This window comes from Echiichthys vipera, assembly GCF_963691815.1.
Source record: "Echiichthys vipera genome assembly, chromosome: 17".
Taxonomy (NCBI): domain Eukaryota; kingdom Metazoa; phylum Chordata; class Actinopteri; order Perciformes; family Trachinidae; genus Echiichthys; species Echiichthys vipera.
The window spans coordinates 14,314,725-14,333,546 of NC_139842.1; the positions used below are offsets into that span (position 1 = coordinate 14,314,725).

Sequence of the window (18,822 nt, forward strand, 5' to 3'; positions counted from 1 at the left end):
TTTTGAATCGGCAACGCTAGGGTTTTACAATGAGCTTCAGCCATGAAGATCAGCCTGTTGGGTCGTAATAGATGGAAAGTGAGTTGATGGAGGCAGGAGGCACAATAGATGAGGCTAGCTCTCCACTGGAGCGGCATTTGTCTGTGGGGAAATGGGCCACAGGAGAGACCTGTGTTCCTCCCACACAGTGTGCCGGGATCAGAGAGCAATACGCATTCATTTGATGTAGGCATGCAGGCATGTGCACCCACACACTTGCACAGGTGCACGCACACATGCAATGAGACTCGGAAGAGTAAACACGCTGCAGGGGTAACACGCTGGCTAATGATGCCCTGTTGACCCATCACTAATGATCCCCCTCAACTCAGCCAGGAACAAGATGGGCTTTGATCTGTCTGTCATTAAGGGACTGTAGAGTACAAGCACGTCTCTTTAATCTGATGAGGAATTCAAATACACATGGATCAACTGGAGAGACGTACACACACATTTACAAGCATGTTTCCTCATGAATAACTATACATGCACACTCACATGTGAGGACTCAAGCAAACTTCTACTGTATACTCACAAACATCTGTATTTTCTCTACGAGTAAAGATTGTAGAAGATTGTATTTTACACTCACACACACAGCACCACACATATGCAGGAAAGCAAACAAAAAGCCCTTGAATCCATGATAGAGATTAAACATGTCATTAACTCGCTATGGTAAAATAGGAGTAATAAATAAAATAGATGATTTATTAATATCCCGAGTTGTAATCCACTGCATTATATGTGTATTAAAGCACATTACTTACCATGGCATGGTGAGCATTAAAGTGCTTCTAATAAAATTCTTAAGTGCCTCAAGGCATTTCAAAGCAGCAGCAGATCTCTAAGCAGTATCTCCTCAGTGTCTCACTAATGGGACTGATGTAAATATGTTCATTTGTGAATCTTCCCTCCAATTTAGTGCTCCTCACATTGTAGATGAAGATTATCCAGGGATTATGGGGCTTGAAAAAAACGCTATTTGATGTGTATTTATGCACGGCTTATAGATGTAGTAATGTGGAATTAGGCCCCATCATGGGTGGAATATACAAACATGAAAAAAGTGTCACTCCTACCTCCCCCATCTTTCTCCCTGTCAGGTTGTCATTTAGTGATATTCGTTTCCAAAAGTGGAAATTTAGCAGACGTTTATGATGCAAATCACAGGCTATAACTCTATGTGGTGTGGAGGGCCACATTAAGCCTTCAAATCACTCATCCCGTTGCTTGGGCGCCTGTAACATTATGCCATGGCTGCTTGATCGTTCGCATATTTCAATGTGTGATTGCAGCCAACAACAGTCAATGCATTCACTTTGTAGGTCCCTAGAGGCGGAGAAAGTTCAGAGAATTACCAACATGATTTTTTTTTTCACACTAGTGTGCTATGAGCAGTGATGGGACCATTTGAAGAACACAGCAGGAAAAGAATATCCCTGAATACATTGACCTGATGAAAGATGGTGTTCCTATTTAAATTTATGTAATTTCTAACGATAACCTCCAGGATATATGTGACATTGTGTGAAGACTAAAATTGCTGTGGTGGTAATTCCTTTTTTTCTTCTTTCTTTTTTTTCAATATATATATATATATATATATAAAGAGCTCTTGCATATGCATAAAACTGTGTCAAAAAATAGACCTAACCTTGGTTTTACTTTCGCAAATTCAAAACTTCTTCATACCGGTCCATACCCACATTTAGATGCATAAGGATATACCACCCTTCCTCTGATGTTCTCTACCCACAGCTTAAAAAACTACCTTTGCAAAGATGCACCACATTTTTTTTTGCAAGCCAATCAAAGCAGACTGGGCTTTTTGTGAGGGCTTTTTAAAGAGACAGGTGCTAAAACAGATTGTTTTCAAACAGAGGGTGACTATAGATATATTCAGACAGGTAGAATGAGTTCAAGAAATGTGTTTTTTGAACATTAAATTATGAAAACATTTTTTCGTAGAAACCCAAAATACAAGTACAAGTAGCATGATACCTCTCCTTTAATCTTTACCTTCAACGCAAATGGGAGAAAACAACTCTGCCAACGTGACTGCAGCAACACTGGAAGCAATGTTATCTTGGGTGCAAGCTTACAGATATAATTAGAAAATCATAATCAACCTCATATATTAGATAGCGTTGTTGGCACAGAGCTCCAAGCTGTAGTTTGTGCCAGTGTTATGATAACTATCAAGGGATATCGTTCGTTTTGCTTGTGAGACAGCTTGCAATTTTGAGCTCAACATGACACAATCTTTACAAGTGGAAATATATGCTTGTTACATTTATCATTAGGTGAACAGATGACAGGCATTTTCGAAGAAGTAGAGTGATTAAGTATGCTGAGTTTGATTGCATGAATAACAACCAGTTGGATTTAGTGGACAGATCCTCTACTTTGTTATCCGAAGTTGTGTACTACACATCTTTAATGATCTAATGTGCTCCGTCATAATTAGCGTCTAATCATTGTTCATTAATTTCATTCTTATGCATGCGTTATTTCAAAGTATTCACATAGAATGTTATTAAGCGCACCCGATTTTGACAAGTCGTGTTTCTTGTACTAAACCATCCTAAAGGATGATGTGAGGAAGAGAGCACAACAATTAGTATCTCTGACTGAGTTTTTCCCTGCTCTGTTCCAAGTTGCATGTTTCTCACTCTGTGCCTGTTACTGTATCTGATAATTGAGATGAGCAATGTGGTGTGAAGTCATGTAAGAACCAGCCAAACGCTGCCATTAGCATAATGTCAGGGCGTTTAGATCTGATGTCTCCCTGCTGGCATAGTGCTGTCTCCCTTTCTTCACACAATGCCACAGAGCTGTGTTCATCCTCCTGCTGGGAGGGTGGCAGGAACACTTCAGAGACAGGAACCGGCAAAGAAGGCTCAGATGGTTTATAGGTCAAAGATGTGGCTTGGTGGGATGTCGGCTAGGAGGCTGGCAGCTTTGAGGTTCCATCTGAAGGAAGTGATTTTAAGGGGTGATGGGGTAGCTCTCACACCAACACAGAGCAGGACTTGGTGCTCGAGCATGGATGACGGAGGGCCTCTGTAATGTGTTGGAGAGAGGCAGTGATGTGATTAGCTGCATTCTGTCGGCTCTCACACTCCAGAGGTCTCAATTAGAAGCAGGAACTCTGTCCTCCCACAGGGTGCCCTGCTCACAAAGGCAATGATCCTGCTACACATCAGCCCAAACCTCCACCAAAATTAGAAAGGTTGAAACACACATGAATACAATCTTTAGCTCTACTCGTCTGCAACTTTAAATTAAGACCCGTTGTTACCCACTTGTAATCTATGTGACATATTTTAATTTGAGGAACCTCTGAGATCCCACTCTCAGAGTTGATGATGCATTGACAATCAACATGTAAACAACGCATTCCCAACACTGATTGCTGTTCACGTCCGGGCCCAGAGGAAGGAAGTGAGACAGACAGGCAGGTTGTGTAAATGTAATGAAGGGGTATAATAATTCTTTTCTCTGTCAGCTGCTCTCTGCTATTAGCATTTACTGCCACTCACTGCTTGGCGCCCATGCACTCTGCCACACTGATAAGAATCACAATCACAAGCCATTCCACACGCATATATTACAATGGCAGGCACTGTGATACCTTGCACCTAGCAAAACACTATTAGCATGCAAGTGGTATCTCTCCAATTCAGAGATTCAAATGGATTGGCTGGGGAGAAAAGCACGGATGGGACTTGGCCGTTTGAGTCCATGCAGTTTGCCTGATATTATTCTGATGTCTGCATCTGAAACACACACACAAGGATGAGCCTGTTCACATACATTTTCTCTCTCTCTCTCTCTCTCTCTCTCTCTCTCTCTCTCTCTCTCTCTCTCTCTCTCTCTCTCTCTCTCTCTCTCTCTCTCTCTCTCTCTCTCTCTCTCTCTCTCTCTCTCTCCCTCCCATACACACACATACAGTATGAGGGATAAAGGAGCGCAAGGGGCAGACACATTTTCATAATTTCAAGAGAAAAGATGACACCCTCCTCCAAAAAAAGTTCAAGTCTATATGTTAATGGTGGGTTGGAAAGATTCAGATTTTATCTGTGGTGCATCAAGAAATTAAATCAAGACATGTCTGATATCTTCATGGAGCTAACCACAGACATCCCAGGATGGACAGGCAGCACATTGCAGGTGCATCTGATCATCTCCACCTCACTGCGTGTGAAATAATGTTTCCCCCACCATACCATCTACTAATTAGGATCTAATTATCCAGGCTAGTGTAAACAATCACAGCAGATGGCATAGTGCGCAGTATTAACTCTAATGACCCAGGGCCCTGTGGAATTCACATTTCAGCGTGTTTGTTTATTTTCCTCCATTAGTCTTTGCCCTACTTTCTAAATTCACTTAGGCCTATTTCCAACCTTCTCATGCCTTGAGAAAAACTGCCCGCCTCCTATTCCCAGCTCTCGTTGTTTTTTTTTTTATTTGCTATTTCTTCCACTTACTATCGTTTATCTGTTTTGTGTTCCTTTCTCTTGTTTTGTTTTGTTTTGTATTTTTTCAAACAATGTCAATTAGCTTTAACAAAGATCAAGTGAAAATTTTTACCTACCCGCTACCATCTCTCTTCTCCCTAGTGAAAAGAGGAAAGTTGGAGAGAGACGGTGTATGTGATCTGGTGCACAAAAACCTTACTTCTTCCAAATCATAGAAGCTGCCTGTCTCACCTGGGAAATAGTACTGTGATGTCAGTCACATAGGCACTACAACAGGAGGCAAGCCTGGATCGTATCTCATTTTGTTCTATCCATAAGAGCTCACCAAACCTTACTTCTTGAAGAAAAACAATTTCATATATCTTGTTCTTACAAAGTAAGCAATTGCCAAAGTGTCTGGCTTACTTTTCTAAGTTGATACATTGATCTGTTGGTTCCAAGAATATGTTCACAGCTTGCTGCTACAAGACATAAATCTTATATGATTGCCACCAAGTCAGACATCCGTGCTTTGTCTTTTACAAAGCTAGGACTATTCCTTGGTGATTAAAAACATAACTACATCTAGCTACATTTGTCCATTTGTCGTTTCCCCACTGTTCATCGGACATGGCTGATCTGACTAGAGACTTGATGCTGCACAGGGCGTGTAATGGCGGCCGTGGGTGTGTGAGGTCTCATTAATTGAAGCCGGGCCTTGTGCCGGTGCTCCTCTGCGTGCCTTGTTCTCTGCCAGGAGCTAGACTTGCTAATTAGGCTCCTGGATATCACATACATATCCCTTGGTACGCCACACAATATACTGTTCAGAAAGTAGAAGAGAAGGAGAGAGTACAGAGAGAGGATGGAGGAAGACAGACTAAAGAGCGATGTAGAGATACGAGAAAATATGGAAAGACATCTCGACAGAGAGCTCAGAATGAAGGGATGTGGAGAGAAAGTGAGAGAGATGACAACTGATGAGAGGGCAAGGGGAGAGAGAGTGGAAACTACTGTACTGGGAGAGATAAAGGACACCAAGAAAGAGAAACTGCCACAACACAGAGAGAGGAAACTGATGTCTTGGCACGGAAAAGAGAAGATAAAAAAAGAGGGAATCAAAAAGAAAACGATAGTTTGAGACAGACAGAGCATAGCAGAGAGGTAGAGGGAGGCACTCAGAAGAGCAGCGAGGCAAACGGGGAAGAATTCCAAACAGAAAGAGAGAGAGTGTGTGTGTGTGTGTGTGTATGTTTGTGTGTGTGAATTTGTCTGTGCTGCCTACTGGAGTGTGTGTCCAGATAATTCAATCTGCTGCCCATTGACTGGACTCCCGCTCCGTCTTCGCTCCTAATTAAATCTCCATTTGTTGGCTGGATGCTAGTGCTTCTAATTGTGTTGCTATACCATCAGATAGACAAACAGGCACACCTAGACACACTCACATGCACGCACACACACACACACACACACACACACACAAACACACAGGCCTGGCAGATCCTAGACACATCACCGCGGTACATTACACCTCAATTAATCACATCAATTGACATAATTTAACCCGTGGCGGTCCACTAAACACAGCTGGTATGCAGGTGGTATTTCATTTGCGGCGACCTGAGGACTTTTCTGCAAAATCAAAGCAGATGCATCATCAAGTAGAAAAAACAGCGTAACATGAAAATCCATATCCTTTCTTCATCTCCTTCCTCTGAGTGGTGAGCATGACTCTATGGGCTTTTAAAAGCATGGCACTTCGGCCATGAAACCGTTATTGCCACAACAGAGATACCAAAGAAATCTTACACAGGTGCACAGTGCTCAGTGCTAACCTGTTCTAGGGGCTATAAATACAAAGTAGGTAGGGAGACAATGGGCTCTGATGATCTGGCACTCAAATGCAGCATGTAGATCCATGGGCCATTTTTTAATTAATGTAGGGTTAGAGGGAGGTTCTTTAACCCCCCGCCCTGCCCCGTCCTGACCTGCTTGTTTGGCTTTGGCTCTAATGGGTCACTTCACCTTGTAGCCTAGCGTCGTAGGACACCCTTCTCTCTTTTCATGTATCTCAGTTCTAAGCTCCTCACCTCTACATCACTTCTCCATCGCTCTCTTTTTTCATTAAGCGCTGCATTTCTCTCACCATCTGTTTTACCGTCACTTTTTCTTCCTCCTCTCTGGCTTTTCTTTTTTGCGCTCTTTCTTAATTCCTCCCTCAGTGTCCGCCTCTTCTCTGACTCACATAAGTGATAGAGTGTATATCGGTGGGGTGCCTGTTGTCAAGGTGACAGCAGCTGGGGGACAGAGTGACAGATCAGCCTGACCTTCAGGATGGATCGTGTTTTTGCGGGAAGGAAGGTGTGAATATTTGTATGTGTGTGTGTGTTTGTGTTTGTTGTGGGCTTCATGTCCTGACCCAAACATCCTCATCTCAATTTGAAAAGTAAAAAGTCACCAGGCAATCCAATATGCATGTGTCTGTGTGCTTGTTGTGCATGTGTGTATCTATATGGGAGGTGTTTCATCAGCGTTTAAGATGCTTTTAACGCCCCTCCATCAACCCCACAACCCACCCCCTTTCACCAACCCATTACTAGGCCAAGGTCACTGCCATGACTGTTGCATAACCCCCATCAAAGAGGCTAACCATGACCCATCTTGCATGTTAAAGTCCAATTGGGGAGGCTAAATGACTGCTCTAAATTTTCCTGGATGACATGATGCACCATGAGGTGGACTGGAGGTGGTCGATGGAGCAGGGAAGTTATGTGCATAATATGTGTATAATGTGTGTGTGTGTTTCTAGGAAGACAGAGAGAGTTGGAGAGAAAACGATAGCGGGGTAGAATAACAAGATGGTACACCTCCGAATGTTTCAACAGGCAATGTCACCACTTTATCACTACATCTCAGTGATAAAGTTGTGCCTAGTGCCAGCAAGGATGTGGTTACATATAGGCTCAAACACAGGTGCCTGAGGATTAAGCTGAGGGCAGAGAAGCTCCCTGCTGCTGAAATGGAGCAAGGGTAAGAAGGTGAGGTACAAAATAAGCAAGAGAAAGAATACAAGACAAAAGCAGAATGTGAACACCATCTGTGTGATTGCATGCCAGCATGGCGCAATGGGGAGCACAATGGGCCTTGGTTTATAAAGCTGCCCCGGTGCCTGTGGTCTTTGTTTTACAGCCATTAAAATTCTGTGTATACAGCAGGGGACCCGGCTGGAGCCATGCCACCATTCAACCTCAGCTGTCAGGTTAGAATAAGGTGTTTTCATATCTTTGGTGAATGGGTTCTGGCGGTGCAGCTGGACTGTAGGGGGTAGCTGCTCTGCATAGCAGCCACATTAAAGCCCGCCTGGTCTTCCCTAAACCTGCCGACCCGTTTCAGTTGGCTTTTATCTGTGTTCATAGTGTTGCAGGAATTCATGGTCCAGGAGGACTACCCTCTGGCTTTCCATCTGTATTTCATGCCTGCAGCAGGCACTGCTTTGCACCTGCCAAACCCACCGCTGCCCCTTCGTTCATCACTGGAATGGAGGAGGTGACAGTTCATAGCCAATGCTCTTGATTTTCTTCCTCCAACAATACCGGTTTTCTTTCCAGAAAAGATGTCAGCTTTACCATAACCATTTACTCATATGACTTCCAGACAATGTCTGACAAATCCTATATGGACCAGAGTTTCCCTTTCCATCATTTAGCACACAAGGAGAGATTCTCTGTGTCAGCTATGTTCTCACTTACTGGAAATACTCCATTTGGTTTTGGTAAGGTGGCGCCTGGGTAGAGTGAGATTGCCATTGCCATCTTCAGGTAAATCAACCCTTCTTCCTCACCCTCAAGTTTGTTTTATTCCGGTTTCACGTTAGCCGCATGATAGAAACATCAGCAATGATACTCACACTTTGGGCTCAATCAGAGATAAAACAGACTTTGTACTAGGGAGCTAGTAGGGTAAAGTCTGTTTAATGTCTGATTTAACTGATTCAGACATTTTTGTTCTCACATATACTGTAGCTCCGCCGGGTAATGTCTGGATAATTTCAGGTTTGCGTGGATGTGTTAAAGGGGCTCTTGACACATTGCAGCCAGTCATCTACAGTCAGATGCACTAATGTCTCCAATAATTAAGTTGATTCTTAAGTCCATTCTTTTGTACATTCATGTATATTTGTGTTTACAGGCATATTTGTTTAAAAACATGAAACGTGTACTAAAGTATTTATTTGTGGTGTACAGCACACAGTTCTTTAAAACGGGATGACACCTGTGACAAATTATAGATCTGCTCAGCGATGTTGACACCAGAGTGGAGGCATCCACCTGACACATAGTGATACAAGCATACTCATCTACAGTGAGAGATATCCACTGTACACTGTATCTTTTAACAGAGCCACTGTACTCACACGTGAACGTCCACATCTGCATGAGCAAAATAGACATACATGTAGATGCTACCACAATGACATAGATATTAACCAGTTACATTGCATATAATAACAGTATTTATCTGCAGTGAGTGATACACAGAAAAATAGAAAACAAAACACTTGCCGTGTTCACCACAGCGACAAACATGTATCAGCACTTTTTGAACTCAGCAGTTCACTGTAAAAATCTAAAGCACAATGATGAAGAGGAAGAGGAGAACGAGGATCAGACAAGAGGTTCTCTGTCAGAAACTCATTAGATTCCAGAGCCCAGTGTGCAGAGGCATTGGTCCAATCTTCCTTTAGCAGTGAGAACTATTAGTGGTCAGCGGTTATTTATGTTTTCACAGACTCTGGAAGCGATACAATATTTTTTCCTGCATGGCAATTCTACACTATATGTGGTCTTAAAAAGTTACGATACTCTCTGTCCCACTGGCTTTGTTCATGAAAATGTACACTTTGCTCTAAATGTGTAATTAATAACAAGTGCCACAGATTATTAGTATTCAGGGATTCATAATCAGGACTCAACTGAATGGGTAATTTTAGGCAGAAATGTGAACACATGAATGTCACTAAGTGGCGATTGCTCTCCACTCAATACCCCATTCCTCAATTTCACAACTTGGCATCACGCATATTCCTTGCCTCAGATGATCAGTGTGTGTGGCATGTGCAGGTCTCTAATGGTGGCTTGCTGATGGAGCCGCATTGCTAAGTGCATGTAGCCTCCATGACTCTGAACCAACTGGAAGTGGTGGGTATTGCCTGTGTGCATTTGTTCAGACATAATGGAACGCTTTGGGATTGTGTATGTGTGTGTGTGTGTGTGTGTATGTTTCAAGTACGAATGCATTTACTAGTGGATAGAATTACAGCAAAGCCACCACTCCAGCGTCTACTGCCTGGGGAAAATAGGGATGGCTCCTACATTTGGGCTCAGAAAGGGGATTCAGTTTCAAGGACCTATTGGGTTTCAACAGTGTTTGTTTTGGAGAAGTTCATGCAATAGAAAGAACAGATTAGCCAGGTAGTTGAGTATTGTTGTTTCCAAATGAGAAAAATGTAAAGACTGGTTTTGGAAACAGAAAGCCTTAAGGTGGCTGTGCGTTTGCCTCATTTTATGACAGGTGTCTTTGAGGGTAATAGAAAAGGGAGTAAGCCGCAGCTTTCCGAGAGCTATTGTGTATGCTGTGTGTATGTGTGTGTCCTGTTATCTGTGTCAGTGTGCGCATGGTCGCCTGTGTGAATCACCGAGGTGCACAGTCATTCTTGTATTTACAGTTTCAATCTGGTCCAATATTCTGTATCCCCTTCCCTGCTCTGTGAGGCTGCCCTCACATTCACCCAGTTCCACCACACCATCACCATTCACCACCATAAATCTTAGGCATGAACCTGCGTGTGGATGTGGAGAGAGAGAGAGAGAGAGTGCGAGAGAGAGAGAGAGAGAGAAATAGGCTCCAGCAATCTGCCATGAGTGTGGTAGAACTAAAACCAGGCATGCTCCAGGCCTTGGCGGCTTACTGCAACTATTAATACAGACTTTAATTAGCCCGCCACAAACACTGGCACAATCGGCTCAGTGTCGCCCGTGGCTGGCGAGGCAGACAGATCAATAGGTCTGATCATGCCTTTTTCATCAGCTCAAATGAAAGCACTTTGTCTCCCAGCTCTGGACCTTGTGTATCACCTTAAAGGCTTTCTGTGGCTGCACTGGCTGTGTGCAGTGTTGCGGATGGGGCCTGTATAATCTGGCTGCATTAGGGAACTATAAAGATAAATGAAGGGAGGCACAGAGCATAACTCATCCTGTCAGAGAAGGGGGTTTAAGGCTGGGAAACTTTGTGTTTTCTAAAGCAGCCCCTATCACCCCCACCCGCCATGGCTTCCTAGTTTTGCACCATCCCTTCTTCCTACTTGCTTGTAACCTTTTTCTATTTTTTTCTTGGCGTACAATCTCTGCTGTATTTTTCTCCATCTACTTTCTGTCTATTCCCCCTTCCCTCCTCCTCCCCGTCTTTCTCGCCACCCTCTTTTACTGATCTAGAGGTATGGAAGAGTTAATTTACACTTCCTCTGCTGCACAAATTGTTCTTTTACCTCTTTGCCAGTGCATTTCGGTTTGAAATAAAAGAGTAAGTTGCTTTTGCAATAACAACTTATTTCATGTGCTTTTTGGCAGGCTTTCCTGCTGACCTTCAAGTTTGCAATCAGTGCAGAGAAAAATGGAAATAGCTTGTTACTGAATTACCAAGTCACTGCCTTTTTTTACACAACTACCCCCTTTGAATGCTTTCTTTTTTTCTTTCTTTCTTTCTTTCTTTCTTTCTTTCTTTCTTTCTTTCTTTCTTAATTTCTTTCTTTCTTTCTTTCCTTCCACAATATTTATTTTTATGAAACTCACTATTTCCATTCCTGTCTTTTCCTCTCTTTCTGTTTCCAGTAGATGATGTCCCGCCTTATTTTAAGATGGAACCCCCTCAGACCCAGGTTCACCTGGAGGGGAACCGCCTGGTCCTAACCTGCATGGCGGAGGGCAGCTGGCCCCTGGAATTCAAATGGATCTACAATGGTACCGAGCTTACTCGTTTCTCCTTGGAATACAGGTGAGGAATCCAACCTTGCCCGCCCGAGCTCATTCTATTATACGTTTTTTTTTCATTCGTCAACTATAATTAGCTTAGTACATGAGGACATTTTAGCGGCATTTAATTGTAACTAATAGCTCGTGGCTCATTTTTATGCATATTTGAGACTACTTTTTATGGATTTATTCAGCTCTGATTTGGCTCCATGTTTCCCCTGAGACATAACATATTGTGTTCAGGGGTTTGTGAGATTTCCTGATTCGTATCTCACACTGTATTCAACATGAAGAGATGGTGTGAGCAGATAGCTCTTCTTTCTCTCGTCATTGCTCCAACAAAATCTAACAGTGCATATTTTTCATCAGATTGTGCAGTATGGCTGGGCTACTTTGCTTTGTCAGCAGTAAGATGCTGTTTTACTGACCATAGAGTTCTTCCGGGCACTTTTTTATGACACTTCTACTTCTCGAACCACAATGTTGAAGATTTCTATTAACAGCACAGAGTGTGGCAAGAGAAAGCTTGAGCCTGTGCTAACAAGGCCCCTCTGTGTGTATGCAGGTATACATCAGTGTGCCCATTTGTCCGTGTACTGTACGCTTGTGCGCCAGTGTGCCTGCATGTGTGTTCACAGTCACAGTTGCAGTCCACAGTGAAAGTCAGTTTCTATCTAATTCCAGCCCTGTTTTTTTTCACTCTCTACTCACACAGTCTGTCTAGTCCCCTAGACATGGACAGACTCTCAGGTGGCAATGTCTGATTGCTATCACTGGCTAACACCTCTCTCTCTCTCACCCCCCGACACCCCCCCACCCCCCACCCCACCCCCCACCCCCCCCATCTTCTTCTTCTTCTTCTTCCTCTGTCTTTTCTCAGTATTTGGCTGTGCTCTCACTTGGTCTTAGTCTCTGGGTCTGCTTTGCAGGCCAGCCCTCTGCTTGTTATTCTTCACCAGTCCTGATCAAAGAGGAGAACTGGAATCCATTTAATCAGACCCCATCCCCCGCCCCCACCCCTACCCTGAATTGCAGTGCAGGGGAAACATGGCAGGGGCGGACTCCATACTACTAAGTGGCAGTAGCAAACCAATTAATGGGGACTCAGCTCTGGGTCTACCTAGCATTTCACACACACACACACACACACACACACACACACACACACACACACACACACACACACACACACACACACACACACATGCTAACACACCCATTTAAAATGAATGCACATTAGAGGAGAGTCAGAGTTATGACTGCTTAGGACTAAGAGGTGAGAGGTGCTTGTATGATTTGAGTCAGGTGACTATAAATACATGATAACAATGGGGTTTTGTGAGTTTTGCCAGGTAGAAACCCTCTTCGCTGTGCACTCCAAAGCTGGCCATAAAGGGGTAGTTTTTGAAGTGGAGTTGTATGAGGTATATATTCATAGTGAGTCAATAAATTACCCACAGTAGATGGTGGTCAGCACACCACCAGTTTGGAGAAGCAGAGCAGGCATGTCTGGGACAAACTCAAAGTTTACGGTGTTAACTTTGAGCTATCCTATAAATATGTAATGTACTGTATCCTGGAAAACAGTCCCACAGAAAAGATCTGATGCAGCTGATCATATGCATCTTGTGCATGAAACTGTGGAAAACACGATGTATCATGATTCTCCAACAGACTTTAATGGAAAGTAACTCTGTATGCAAACAGGTGCTCACTGAGCTACTGAGCAGAAGAACCCTTGATAAAAAAAACAGCTCCTTCCATGGAACATATTGAACTTGTGACACACAGCACTTTACAAAAATGTCATGGACTTTACACACACTTTTTACTGACTTTTTTTTAATAATATGTACTGTATGTTCTTTTTTTTGAGTGGGTATAACGTGTAAAATTGTAAACTAATAAAAAAAATTGCAAAAGTACTGCTCTGGATGGGGGCAACAGCTAAACATATTTTAGCTACCTGAAAATGGTCAATAAAAAATCAGTTGAAGTGCACGCTTCATTTAGAATATTTTCACCTTGCCATCAGACAGCTCTGTTTGAGTTTATGCGGGGGAGCTGAAGCCCTTCTATGTTTTAGTCAAAGCCACCAGACTCCATCGACAAAAATGTCATTTAACTTTGCAGAACACAGCTACCTTAATTGTTTAGTTTGTTTGTGTTATCGACTGACTTTGATGTTAAAAGGGTTAGAATCTAACACAACTAACAAACAAATGAATAAGTGATTGAGGCAGAGGTAGACCAGCAACTTCCATGTTCTGCAAGGTAAAATTACTGTTCTGGTGGCTTATACGAGAACATGGGTAACACATTCAGTTTCCACCATCTTAACTTAAACGGGGCTGTTTAATAGCCCAGTAAAGCTTTGAAAATAGTCCAAATATAGCATAAACCTAAACAGACAACTTTTTTTAGGTAGGCCTTTTTTATGTGGCTAAAATGTGTTTAGCTGCTGCCCCCATCCACAGCAGTACATTGCTTAGCTTCTATGCCTGTCCTCCTGTCTGCTTCTCCAAACCTGGTCTACACTGACATAACTCATACAACCCCACTTCAAAAAACTCTGAACTGTCCCTTTAAGGTTACTTTTTTCTTTTACCATCAACTGTCCATCTGTACACTGAATCACACTACAAGGTTGCTCTGATATATTTATATCTATATCTCTTGGCTAAGGGGAATGCCATTTAAGCTGTGTTTCAGGTGTCCAATGAAACATCTCGATTAATTTAGCATCTTGAGTGTGGGGGATAAAAGCTCCAAGATAACAAATGCCACTGTATGTCAAACGGATGATGACTAATGGCACTTTGTGTTGTGTGCCCATTAGGTACCTGATCCCCTCACTGGACCGATCCCATGCTGGCCACTACCGCTGCATTGTGAGAAATCGAGTGGGTGCTATAATGCAGTGCAGTACTGAAGTGCAGGTTGCCTGTAAGTACCAGTTTCTACATCATGTGGTAATGACGACAGTTCTTTTGCATCTTGTTAACATGCATTTCCATGTTCTCTTCTTTTATTGATTATCCTCTTTTTCTCACTTTCTTTCTTTCCCATTATTACACTCTTCCCTTTATGCCTGCTAGATATGGGTGGCTTTGTGGAGGGGGAACGGTCTCAAACTGTATCCCAGGGTAAAGGTGCTCTCATCCACGCACCACGGATACACAGTTTCCCCAGGCCTCAGATCACCTGGTTCAGGGATGGGCGTAAGATTCCCTCCAGCAGCCGTATGTAAGTTGGTTCGTTCGGTTTAAGTGCGTGCATGTGACTTGTGTGTGTTTCTACACGTGTCTGAGCACTCGTATGTGAGATGCTGAGCTGCTGAGGCAGAATGTTTTTTACTTCATAGAACTCCAGGAAGTTCAATACTGTTAACAGATTTTCTCCAATGCCCTCCCAAAACACCATGAGCGAAGTTGAGCAGAGTAGTTGATGAACGAATGTTGGCGTCGGCCCTGTGTTCATCATTGAATCACCTTTCAGTGATAAAACTGGTTATTATATCTCCCCTATTGACTTTGCAAGCAGAATGATTGAAGGGTAGAGATAGAGCGGGCAGCAGGGGAACCAATTAGACAAAATTGGACAAAAGGCCTAAATTGATGATATGTTAGACTGACAGCGCTCACCCTGGGTGTGTGTGTGTGTGTGTGTGTGTGTGTGTGTGTGTGTGTGTGTGTGTGTGTGTGTGTGTGTGTGTGTGTGTGTGTGTGTGTGTGTGTGTGTGTGTGTGTGTGTGTGTGTGTGTGTGTGTGTGTGTGTGTGTGTGTGTGTGTGTGTGTGTGTGTGTGTGTGTGTGTGTGTGTGTGTGTGTGTGTGTGTGTGTGTGTGTGTGTGTGTGTGCGTGCGTGCGCGTGAATTTTCTGTGTGAGGCCGAATATGCGAAGGTGCTGTGGGTGAATGCACAAGCTATGCTCCAAGCGTGAGTTTGTGCGTGGCTTTTTGTTTTTGTTCACTGGATTCGTGCCTGCTCAGATATGCAATTTTCCTAAAGGGACACTGTGAAGGTAATCACCTGAGATTAATTTTGCCATCCAGACAAATAGAGATAGGCAGTCCACAACTCATCAAAAACCACCTCCTCATGTATTATTCAGCGGCAAGCTCTACCATGTTGTAGCTGACATGATGACTTCAACCCAAGTTGCATGCTCCGACTTGGAGAACGGATCGGTGTGTGTACCATCTGCCTGCAGGGCTCCAAAATACACAGCACAAGCACAGAGGGAAATTCGAAGAAAAATCTCAACCCCTTCCATGAATGTTTCAACCAATTCCAGAGCCGGTTACAATGTAGCTGACTCTTATCGGAAGTGAAGCGCTGAAGCTTTGCTTTGTGACAATGAGAGCCACTGACAGGACACTCTGCATTTGCTGCTTATTTGCTCGCTTTGTGTCAGGCAACATTGATATTCACAGGCTTCTGTGTATGTTGGTGTTTGTGTGTTTTACGCAAGTGTCTGTTGACTCGATGAGCGCCACGGCTCCTAATTGTCCAGGAGTGTAACAGTTTATCCTGTACCCATCAGGCAGATGCTGGCAGATACGAGGAGCCTAATCTGGTCGCATGCTTAGTGTCAGCTCTCATTCAATGGGCCCCTCTGAAACCTTTGAGCCCATTAGCCAAACCAACATTTAGCCATTCTGGAGGCACAAAAAATGATTTTTAAAGGAATAGCTTAGTATTTTTGAAGTAAATTGCAAGTGTGTAGTTTTAATAATTATCTGGCCATTTTCTTGTATTCTGTGTAGCTTATCATAATTGCTGTAAATGTAATCAATGTGGGACCTATCAAAAAGCCATCTTAAGCCCAAAAGACACATACGTAGATAACATGATGCTAATACAACACATTAGATGTAGTTGTAGTTATTGATAACTTAGGTACTTTATTTGCGTAGCCACAGTCAAAACACATAGATTTGCTTTGACTGTGGCTTACATCTCAGAAATATACTTCAAATATACTGTAAATAAATTTGTCAGTTGCTCAAGCTGTCGTAGTACCAATTAATCTGTCTGGATATATTAAGTGTATCACAAGACGGGCGTACTTATCTTAACCTCCTGGGTTCATACAGCTGTTGAAATTGCAGTTACTTTGTATTAGGTACTGCAGACATAGTGAGTATAAAATAAATAAAAGACATTCTGAACTATTAAATGAAGAGTCTGTAGTACCTTGTCGATGGGAGTGCTCATAAAATTGTTTTTGTGTGCTTCTTTTCAGACATAATTTATGAGTCGTGTGTGCTTGTGTGTTTGTGTGCCAGTTACCCTAAGGAATTGTTGACTGTGAGAAACAACTACTCTCTGGTTTAATGATATAAGTCTCTCTGTGCGCTTGTTAATGTGGGTGTGTGTGTGTGTGTGTGTGTGTGTTGGGGATACATTTTGTCATGCTCACCAGTTGACTGGGGATGTCTGATTAATTGGGAGCCAAATTTGTGACCCCAATTTGATTTAACTACAGTTAGTGCTAACTAAAGCCATTTCTGTCTTTTAATAGGGTACGGTCGAGGTTAAGTGAGTGTTATGGAATGAATGCAAGGCAATGTGATGTCCTTAAAAGTATGTTAAACCAGTGTGTGTGTGTGTGTGTGTGTGTGTGTGTGTATTTACATTTACGAGTAAATATATATTTAATATTTACTCGTAGTGCCATCACCCTGGACAACACGCTCGTCATCCTGTCCACTGTGGCCCCTGATGCGGGACGTTACTACGCCCAGGCGGTCAATGACAAGAACGGGGAGAACAAAACCAGCCAGCCCGTCACACTCACAGTGGAGAGTAAGTACACATGCAGATGCACATGCATCCATACAATTTTAAGCATCATGCTTTATTGGCTCGCCCACTCAGCAAAAAAAATACCTCACTAGCAGAATGTGTGTGTCTTCAGCAGATTGCATTAACAGGTTGTTGCAGATAAAAAAGTTTTACTCCTCATTATTTTTCAGCTCAACATGCAGCAGCTACACAACAGGTGGCTAATCCAAAGACAATAGAAACTGAGATAGTGCCCTCTACTGGCATGCCCTTTCACCATATCCTTTCTGCCGTTTCTTTTCTCTCTCCTCTCTCGAACAAATGTAATCACACCCATTACCTCCGATAGTTTTCCTCTTGTTCTGCAGTCCTCCCCTGACCTCTGGCTTCGAGTAGTGAATTATAGCCATGAGGTTTGTGTTAGATAGAGCTTCAGCAGTACCTCTCTGACTGGTTGGATGTACAGGCCCATAAAAAGGACCTTCAGTTTAATCGCTCCTCGCAAAAAGCAGATTTATGAAAATGACAGTGAGCAAACGGGGGAACGATTAAACATGCACACACACACACACACACACACACACACACACACACACAAACACCATCAGCCACATCAGATCAGAAGGTCGGCCTCACTTATAAATGCTCACAACTTTAAATAAAGTTTGGCATTGCTCATGCAAGCATTGTTATGTGTCGAATCATTAGTGTTGAGCTGAACCTGATGCTTTCCTATTCTCCCAACTACTATCACCTTCTTTCATCTGAAGTCACTCAAATTCTCCCACCCACTGTTTCATCTAGACAAAATCAGTTTTACAACCAGCAAATGTAAGGAGCCACTAAATATGTTTTCAAACTGGCTCTGAAGATAATATCCATGATAATATTTTATACCACTTATAATACAACCTTTGATAAAAAGGTATCAAAGGATCCCTTGTGATTTGTATTATTTATATAATAGGGGTTTTGACTATCGAATGAAACTCTTAACCTGCTCCCATGTGGAGCTGCACATTTTTAATATCAGCTTTTCACTCCTTTCAGCATCTGCTCCTCATATTGTTAACACAGTGTTTGTAATTCAGTGCTCAGTATGCATGACACCGCAATCTGTTGGGACCAGATACAACTGAATATCACTGAATCTGACCTTGTGGATCACACAACAGTATTTCACATCAGAAAGTCAATAAGGTTTTTACAGCTGCATTTGTTCTTTTAGCAGTTCTGTGGAGAAAAGACAGAAAAATTTGCAGTAGAGGGAGCGTGTTTTTCCAAAGCGAGCATACAGATGAGACAGACTTGAGCCTAATGGTAAAAAACAAGTGACATTGGCCAATACCCAAAGTGGGTGGATATTTTGTTTTTTGTTTTCTTCTTTAGAGTGTGAAAGTGAACTCAGGTTTACAATTGTCTTTGGACAAAGACAGATGTAAACAATATGGTGACATTAGTTGCAAAAATTTGCTATGCAGGTCACCACGTTGTTTACTTT

The 18,822-nt window shown here is 42.7% G+C and overlaps 1 protein-coding gene across 1 annotated transcript in view; it reads left to right on the forward strand.

Annotated features, from left to right (window-relative positions):
• sdk2a (sidekick cell adhesion molecule 2a) overlaps nt 1-18,822 on the forward strand; it is a gene marked incomplete at its 5' end in the record, with an annotated part of 91,970 nt that overhangs the window by 38,775 nt on the left and 34,373 nt on the right. The window contains 4 exons of the mRNA XM_083931009.1: nt 11,393-11,555; nt 14,373-14,479; nt 14,632-14,779; nt 17,209-17,342. Coding sequence (XP_083787135.1) covers nt 11,393-11,555; nt 14,373-14,479; nt 14,632-14,779; nt 17,209-17,342 — 552 coding nt within the window. The remainder of the gene's footprint in view (nt 1-11,392; nt 11,556-14,372; nt 14,480-14,631; nt 14,780-17,208; nt 17,343-18,822) is intronic.